At 45.4% G+C, this 10000-nt stretch overlaps 1 protein-coding gene across 1 annotated transcript in view; it reads right to left on the reverse strand.

The window, feature by feature from the left end:
• The window catches only part of rac2 (Rac family small GTPase 2), a 22239-nt gene extending 12576 nt beyond the window's left edge, over nucleotides 1-9663 (reverse strand). Inside the window, exon 1 of the mRNA XM_083928182.1 lies at nucleotides 9523-9663. Coding sequence (XP_083784308.1) covers nucleotides 9523-9557 — 35 coding nt within the window. The 5' untranslated portion in view covers nucleotides 9558-9663. The remainder of the gene's footprint in view (nucleotides 1-9522) is intronic.
• Nucleotides 9664-10000: the final 337 nt, after the last annotated feature.

Here is a 10000-nt window from a genome sequence, read left to right on the forward strand (position 1 = left end):
AGATGACATCAATGTTTCAGTCGAGGAGTGGAGCGAAACACAAGCAGGTATTTCTCAGAGTGCGTACAAACAACAGTATACAGTAAGAACAATACATTCGTTTCATAGTCATCTCTACGTACTTCTCCATTTTGTACTAAAATGAGATCATGCAAGGCGTGAAGGGAGATCAGAATGGTTTCCCAAAGATGTAAATAGCGGTGGTTAGCACTGTCGCCTCACTGTCGCCTCACAGCGAGAAGGTTCCAGGTTCGCATCCCGGCTGGGTTCCTTCTGTGTGGAGTTTGCATGTTCTCCCCGTGTCTGCGTGGGTTTTCTCCGGGTTCTCCGGTTTCCTCCCACAGTCCAAAGACGTGCAGGTGTTCGGTTCATTGATGACTCTAAATCACCCGTAGGTGTGAATGGGTGTCTGTCTCTGTTCGTCTCTATGTGTCCTGTGATAGACTGGCGTCCTGTCCAGGGTGGACCCCGCCTCACGCCCGATGTCAGCTGTCAACAATGCATTTTTCTTCCAGAAGTACGCAGAAACGATCGGACTGTGTGCATTGCATGCTTGATTCAAACTGGTTCGATTTAGTATAGAAGAGAATAGAAAGACTTTAATGATCCCAGACTGGGAGATTATTTTGCTGCGGTATGCGGTCAGCCCACGTCTGACTCAGGGAGATGGACGTCCCTGCCATGCATAGTCCCTTGGGTTTCATTCCATAACAGCAATAACATAGGGGACAGAGTGTGGGGTGAACAAGGATCTTTCCGCTGGCTGCAGGGGGCGGCAGGGAGACGTCCCTGTTCGCTGCTCCACCACCCAGAGATGTTCCGGGATTAAAGGAGTGAAACATCTGCGAAGGGTGGCTCCCGGCTGATGAGCCTGCAGCCGGCACCATGGCACCGTCGGAGGTGCGGCAGGCTGAAATGCCCAGCAAGTCCTATCACTTGTGCTTACATCAGAGCAAAAGTTTGGACACACCTTCTCATTCAAAGAGTTTCCTTTATTTTCATCACTATGAAAATCGTAGATGCACTCGGGGACACTTTCAAAGTTTTCCCAATCTTTCAGACTGACTGAACTAAAGATGGCCGCTCGTTTTTCTTTACTTAGCTGCTTTTTTCTGCCATAACACAAATTCTAACAGTCTGTTCAGTGGGACTATCAGCTGTGTATCCACCTGACTTCTGATGGTCCCAACCCCATTTATAAGGCAGGAAATCCCCCTTATTGAAGCTGACAGGGCACAAAACCATTTCAGGTGACGACCTCCTGAAGCTCATCGAGAGAACGCAGAGTGTGTGCAAAGCTACTGTGAAGAAACTAGAATTTAAGGCGTGTTTTCAGTTGTTTTACACTTTTTTGTTAAGTTCCTATTTCCACACATGTTAACTCATAGTTTTGATGCCTTCAGTGTGAATCTACAACGTCAATAGTCATGAAAAGAAAGGAAAGTCACTGAATGAGAAGGTGTGTCCAAACTTTTGCTTTGTACTGTACATAGTGTGTATATATGCAGTGCACAGTGTGCTATAAACATAAACAATGTAGCTTGGATTTAAGACAAAGCTACGCAAAGAAGACGAAGATTAGGACAGAGGAGTGAGCTGGCAATCGTCACATATACGGTATCGCAGGTTGATCCTGTACGGTATTAGTTTTGATGTTGGGATGGAAACGTCAGATACAGGAACATGATTATTAAAGGAACACAGTGAGCTGCTTGTCTCAACACCCACAGCGGTGAAACATCACGGCAGGGAGATAATCAAACAAGTATCAACTGGCCCTGTTCTTACTCTGTTCCTTTGCTTTCAGCTTTTTCAACAATAACACAACTCATGGCCCTGTATCTTCACCGAGGCACTGAAACACAGAGGAGGTAGCTTTTTGGATAGCTTATGACTAGTTATTTCAGCCTGGTTGCTTTAATCGGGGCGACCGTTCGATCCCCGCCCTGTCTTGTGTGATGACGGTGAATACGCGGAGGAGGGGACCCCAATGCAGACACGGAACTCAGGAGATGGTATTAACAAATTGAATAAACTTATTTACAAAAGGTGGACTGAACACAAAGGAAAAACACGAAGAGAACTTGATACAAACTGACACGATGAACGGACACAAGACGAACACAGGGAGACATCAGGGTATGTAGAGGGTATGTACTGGCACCGAGTGAGGCTCAGTACCGGGTTAATATACAGCGTGGCAGGTGATCCTTGTTAGCATCGATCAGGAACACAAACTCAAAACCAGAGAAACGAAAGAGAGCACATACAGAAAACCACCGACAGAGGGAGACAAAAACAACGACTACAAAGGAGAGAGAGAGACTGTCAGGAACCAATCACGACACGCCCTGCCCTACTTGTGTCATGGTCGTTGTGTCCTTGGGCGAGACACTTCACCCACCTTGCCTCATGTGAATGTGTGTGACTGCCGTATGTTTGAGGAGGTGGTTGAGGGCCCGTAGGCGCTGATCGGCTGCCACGCTCCCGTCAGTCTGCCCCAGGGCAGCTGTGACTACTACGTAGTTTACCACCTCCATGTGCGTCTGTGTGAATGACTCTGTAAAGCGCCTTGAGCACTGAGGAAGACGCTATATAAATCCAAGCCATAATAATAATAATAATAAGAAGAAGAAGAAGAATCAAACAGCTGTCATAAAAACCAAACAATCTGCAGCTCAAGGCCCAAATGTCCTCTCCTGGTTTGCCTGTAATGATGATTTTGAGGCCGATATTCTTCTTTGTATAATAGTAATATAGAAAACAGCCTCTTTGCATCTGTTATAATATTACAGTTACAGCTATGACGCACTCTCTTGCTCACCGAATGGCTGTAAGCAGGCGTGCCCTAGCAAATGCAGATTGTGCCCGATTAGTGAAATCGCATCAGCTCATCACCCACAATCCATAGAACTACGTAGATCACCACGCGTCGTCTTTAAAGGTTGTGAAAACCGGTTTTCTCAATCAGACTCTGACTTTGAGTCAGAGCAACACACGTGAACTTATAATTATCTGACAGAGTTAGAACAATACAGGATAAATCACCAGACAGAACAAGCACATTTGATTGATCAACTCTCAAATAATTGGGCAGTTTGTTGTTGTTTTTTGCTAATGTTAGCATTGACTGTCGTTTGTTTAGTCACGCTTCATACATTGAGTACAAAAAGCTCATTCTTGACCTTGGGTATAGCCCGTAGCTTTTTCTAGTGCTGTCAACCCAATCTCCAAGGCTTCATCAGCAGGTGGAGTTTGCTCAGCTGTTATGAAGACTGAACTTTGGTAACATGATAACCAGCGTTCCTATAGTATATATATATATATATATAGTATTATAGGGAGTTGTAACTATAGACTGTATAAAAAATGGACGTAGCAAACACGTCTAGGTCCGTTCTCTTAACTTGATCTAATTGTCCTCGCCTACGGGAGTCTCCATCTTGTCAGACTTTGACTCCGCCTCATTTCCTCTGACCGAAAAAGGGTATGTATGTGACGTTGGGGGGGAGGGAGATACGTCCATCTGGCTGACGTTTACCTCCGAGGAGAAGTGAGGGCCAGAGGCTAGCTGTCACTAAAGAGGCCACGCCCCTAATTATTCATTTATTCAGCTAAGAGTTAATTGGTTATCCTATACTGTATTTTTTTCGTGTTTTTGTAAGGTGCTGGAAATTCAATTTCCTTGCGGAGGTTCATCCCAAAGAACAATGAAGAGAAGTTTAAGTCTGAATTTAATATCTGCCACAGACAACTTCTGCTGCCAATAGGTCGTTAACATAGTTGGGATTATTTTTGGTGTTGCAATATTGAAAATTCCCACAAGTCACAACTGTGGACAGTTTTTGATTGTTCATGATGAAAACAGGGAGGTCAGAATATTTAATATAGTGGGGCAGTGTATTACAAAGGAGGGGGAGAAGTTCAGCATCCGTGAGGAACTTGGAGTAGAGCCGCTGCTCCTTTGCGTTGAAAGGAGCCAGTTGAGGTGGTTCAGGATCATCTGGTAAGGATGAACCCTGGGCGCCTCCCTAGGGAGGTGTTCCAGGCACGTCCAGCTGGGAGGAGGCCTCGGGGAAGACCCAGGACCAGGTGGAGAGATTAGATCTCCACACTGGCCTGGGAACGCCTCAGGATCCCCCAGTTAGAGCTGGTTAATGTGGCCCGGGAAAGGGAAGTTTGGGTACCCCTGCTAAAGCTGCTGCCCCCGAGACCTGATCCAGGATAAGAGGCTGAAGATGAGATGATTAAACCAAATTAGCTGCATGGCTAGATACCGCTAAAGAGAACTGAGGAGATATATTTTTCTGTGTGGGTGGAAAATGAGTGAAAATGAGTTTATGTGCACTTCAAACTCATCCACAGTCTAAAAAAGTCTCATCACATAAGGGGGCGGCCCAGGAACACGATGACTCAATAGCGGTGTGAGCAGCCAGCTGTGTGTCAGTGTGAGGACTTCCATCTTTGTGAGGACCGGTTTGAGTTTCAGACACAGGTCGTCACTTCTCCAAAATGCTGTTTGAGGATTCAGACCGGGTTTAGAACGAGGCTCAGGTGAAATGTAATGGATTGGAGGCAGGCATTCAACCGCGATGGTGAAGGTCTACTGGTGCCTGATGTCTGTGGAGGCTTTAAGAAACATAGAACTGCAGCTGGTTTGTGTTTTGTGGTTGTGCGTGAGTCAAACAGGAAGTGATCTGTTTCAGAGGCATCAGTTAACGCTAAAAACAGGAACCGGCCCAACTGCAGACGCCAACCTCGGAGCTCGCTCTCTCTCGTTCTCCTCAGTCTGGCGTCCCATCAGCCTTTCTGCCCCCTGCTGACGCCGTCCTACGTTATCCGTCCTCTACAAAGGACATTTATCCAGACTCTGCTTCTGGCCTTCTCTTCATCCTTATTCTCTTTTGCCCATTCTCTACCTCACTTCTCTCTACCTCACTTTCGTATCTTTTCATCCCTCTCTCCTTGTATCTCTCTGTGTTCCTGTCGGCCTGTTGGTTGGAATCTACTGACACACTTTCTCTCATGTCTTTCATTTTGGTTTGAGAAACTCCTGTTGCTCTGCATCTGGTTTTTAACTTCATTAAGACACAAAAAATATATCTACAGTATGTATTAGTTTAGACTGAGTGAGTACTTTAGTGCCTACTGTGTCTTTATTGGTGACTTCCTTCTTTTTTTGCTTGCAGGTTTGCAATCACGCATGTATTTGAACGCACACACACACACACCAAACACACGCACATGCACAGACACTAACACTAAACACACACTCACACCCCAAACAGGCACTCTAACACTAAACACACACACACGCACACATACGCACACACAGACACTAACACTAAACACACACTCATATAAAAACACACAAACACAAACATATACTTGTAGTTTACATTTTCTTTGAGTATTTTAGGTTTGATTTTCATTTGTAACTTGATACAAAACAGAGTTCATGGAAAATACAAGAATGTAATACACAAACACATCTACTGTTACCACTACTAAAACTGCCACTACACACACACACACACACACACACACACACACACACACACACACACACACACACACACACACACACACACACACACACATCAGCAGGGTCGTCAGCAGCATTGCCATCACCTGGGCTGTGAGCGTCTGGGTGCTCTTAACTCTCTCCTGGAGCTCAGTCAAAGCTGGCTCTCCTCCCAGAGACACCTTGTTTCTGTTCATCCTTCTTACAACATTACACACACACTTCTCCAATCATGCATTCACCTGCACCACTGACTACACACTCCATGATTAGTTTACTTTTTAAGTGACTTTTTCTTAAACAAATAATTAGTTAATTGTCTCATGTGTGCATCTCCTTGTTGTGTCGCGGCCGTGCGGCCCCGTTTGTGACACCATATAACAGCAGGATGCTGGCTCGTGTGTACACAGTGACTCGCTGACAGCAGACTTCCCCACAGCCTGAGACAAACTTCCTCTTCTCTCTCTGTTAACACAAGCCTTAAATCCCATTTCTGACATCTGGTTTAGTCACACACACACACGTGAAGCCGCTCAGTTTCTTTTAAAAGACTCCAAACTCACACTATTGCTTCATACAACAACGAATCTTTGCAAAGGTGCAGTCAGAGTGGAACAAAAGCTCAATCATGGCAGAACTGACTCACACCTCCACCAGCTTCAACTTCTGACAATTGACAACTTCTCAGCTCTCATGAGGCCAAACCAGAAGTGCTGTTTGGACTCTCTGTAAAGCTCTTACACACATGCAGGGCTATTCTCGACTGTTTTCACACTGCTGTTGCGATTTCTAAAAAACAGACAAATCCATAGTTCCTGCAGTGATCGTCCAGGTGTTCACAGGTGTAAAACCGGGGCGGGGGCTCCAGGCTGCGGGACATGTTTTCCTTCACATTCCTGACATTTATTCCCCCGCTGACGCTGTTCAACGCAGAAGTGCAACGAGAGCTTTCTAAAAAGAAATGGGAGGAGGATGAAGTTTGCAAACTGGGTCAAGTTCTGGACAGCAGCCGTGATAGGTTGTGTGATTAAAAAGAAAGAAATAAGATGTTTTATAACAAATAGATACGATTATTAATGATCTAATTATTTTCCTCAGGCAATATTATTAAAAGTCAAAGTATGTCACACCTTGTAAACACAGTGAGAAGCCCAGAAACTGGGCCGTCTGTTTGGACACAGTTAGGACGCACTAACACTGTCCATCCGCACTGGGCCAAAACAGGTTTTACGGGTAAAGTTTAGTTCGATTGACCAGTGTGAGTGCAACCGTACCGCGTCTAGCTGTGGCCAGTTGGCCATCCACGGACCGTTTGAGAGAGGTGGGCTTTAGTAAAGCACGTTTGCACATGTACGAGCATGAGCGTGCGCACGTGTACGAGCACGAGCACGAGCACGAGCACGAGTACGACGCCTACAGCGGCTCTCACGTCATTTATGGGCGCCATGCGCCGACATTTAACAACAACAACAATTGTGATGTGTTGAGAGTGTTTACTGCAGATTTGGTCGATGAAAAGATTAAAAAACAGTCGACAAGACGCACAAAAACTTCGAGGTCTACGGAAAGATTTGGAAACAAAGCCACGCATCGCCATGACGTCATCAATGCATGTGACGTGTTACGGCGTGATGATGTATAGGCAGCAAGAAGCATTCGCCGAGGCCCAGGTAGTGTGAGTACAAACGGGCCTGGAGGGGGGGACAAGGACCCTAAAGCCCAGTGCATGGTACGGATGGACAGTGTGAGTGCGCCCTTAGAGTACTGACGTTCAAGCCAACAAGTCCTCCAAATGAAATGACCAAATACGACGCTTTTCATCATGGAAATATCATTTCCATGACGAGTCACAGCTTAAATTCCTGCATGTGCAATAGCTACTACTATTTACTCCTAAGGCGTGAGCGTGCCTGGGTTGCAGAATCGTGTGGTTGCCCTAAACTGCCACGGTTTTGACTTAAAGAGGGAACATTTAAGCATAACACAAGAAATGTGGAATGTACTGTGCATCATTTAAAAAGCATTTTCTGATCCAAACTATCGACACGATCACATCTCTATAATGACAATGAAAGTGTTTCCTGATGTTTCACCACTGTGGTTAAGACGGCTTAGGTTCCAGCGTAAAAAGCACTTGTTAGGGTTGAGTTAAAATCATGGTTGGGGGTTGAATTATGACTCTGTTAAGATCAGGGCACTTCCAACGATGAACACTCGGTTATGTGGTCACGGTTAACAGGAAATCAACGTGGACTGTCAGCAGTTAAACTGAAAATGATCATTATGTTAAAGTCCCGACCCCTGTCCTCTCTTTGTGGCTCTATAACTATGCCACGCTACTATAAACTATAACTATACTACATAACTATAACGTCCTGTGCTCCTGATGGACAGTCTCTTCTTTGACTGTGTTCATAGATGCTCTTACATTTTAAATTCAGTTTGCTACAACGTCAACCAAAAATCATACGGTCCGGGTTGGATTCATGACTTTGTTAAGATCAATGTGTCTGTTTCTCTGTCCATCTCTCCGTCTTTTCTCTCTCTCTCTCCTTCTCTTCCTCTCTCCGGTGCAGACAGATGTGCGTCCTCCACAGAGCTGGGTCTGTCTGACGTTCCTGTCTGTTATAGTGAAGGTTTTCAACGCCACCGTACTCTACGGGGGAATTGTTGGGTCTCTGTAAATCATGAATAAGTCATAGAGTGTGGTCTTTACCTACTCTGTAAAGTGTCCTGAGATAACGCCTGTTATGATTTGGCACTATAAATAAAATTGAATTGAATTGAACTGAATCAGGGCACCAACAACGATGAACACTTGGTTATGTGGTCACGGTTAAACAGGAAATCAACGTGGACTGTCAGCAGTGAACTTGATCATTTTTGAAGAGTTGTCCCGTATGTTAGAGTCCCGTCCTCTGTCCTCTCTTTGTGGCTCTATAACATAATAATAATAATAATAATATAATAATAATAATGTCACACTACTATAAACTATAACGTCCTGTGCTCCAGACGGACAGCCTCTTCTTTGACTGTGTTTATAGATGCTCTTTCGTTTGTGAGCTACAGCGTCAACCAAAAATCACACAAAATGTCTCCCTGTCCGAGTGTTTACAGACTTCAGTCTCTTTACTTCAGTTTGAAATCACAGAGTCACATTCAACACACACCAGGAAGCTCAACACACACCAGGAAGCTCAACACACACCAGGAAGCTCAGCACGCACGAGGAAGTAGAGCCACATCGGCCGCCCTGCTACCCGTGAACGTTAAATCGTCTGTAACCGTTCACTGATCTCTTACAGCGAGTCGGCTACTTCCGCTTTACAAATTTCCCCCGTCGTGACGACCGGCACTCGTGCCCAACCTTCGAGGACGAGAATACAAGTTAGTTTGTCTGATGGGAGGCCAATCATCGTCCAAACCTGCTCTAATAGAGGACGTTTAAACCTCCACGTCCAACAAATTCACCAGGTTTTCTTAAAAAAAGGTTCAAAGAAATGCAGCCTTAAAACAACAAACTCCTGTCTATTTGTCTTTTCTCCATGCGCCTTACTGTCGGAGACACACTCTTGGAGCATTTCTTGGATTTCCATCCACTCTGAGGAGTCTGTGCTCTGTGGTTTGCTGCATTTTCCTGCGTGTTGTGGCCTGCACCACCCAGCCCTCCCGCTCTGAATCAGCGCTGTCAAACACATGTCTCAAGATCTACCCGTAACTCTGGACACACTGTGTTCTTTACCTAGTTTAACACAAACAGTAAAGCCTCAATACAGTACAGCCACATGATCGCGGAAGCTGTCAAAGCTGTTTCTCGATGCTGTTGAGGCCATTTTAAAGAAATCTTTGATGTTTCTATCAAGTAAAGCTGAATTCAGAGCCTGGGGCTAAACATTCCCACCGTGCATCAGCTGGGGTTAACACCCCGGCACCTGAAGGCAGCACGGGCTCTAACAGTGTAAATGCATGGTAAAGTAAAAATAAGAATGGCGTACCCATCTCCCACGACCACACACTTGATAGCCTGCATCCTGTTGCGCTCAGCTTCGTCTGTGCTCTTCACTGTGACAGAGACGCACTCAGAGAGACGCCGATCAGCAGCTACAGGAACTTGTTACACACCTCCCTCATCCCCCTCCCTTTGCTACCTCTTTCTCTCTCACTCAGTGTCTCTTCCTTCGTTTATGCACCAATGTCTCCCTCCGGCTTCATGCGTTTTTTTACCTTCTTAGCTAAAGAGCTTAAGTGCAGTGTGCAAAAGGTGTCAGATAAGTTAAATATGTGATGAATGGTGTCGAAAAGGAAACCTGCAACATATGAAAGAAGTGGGAAGTGTTTCAAAAGGAGGAAGATGTAGCAACAACACTGGGCTTTATTTATGACTTGTTTGCAATCACGCATGCATTTGAACACACACACACACACACACACACACACACACACACACAGACACACACACACACACACACACAC

This window comes from Echiichthys vipera, assembly GCF_963691815.1.
Source record: "Echiichthys vipera genome assembly, chromosome: 2".
Taxonomy (NCBI): Eukaryota; Metazoa; Chordata; class Actinopteri; order Perciformes; family Trachinidae; genus Echiichthys; species Echiichthys vipera.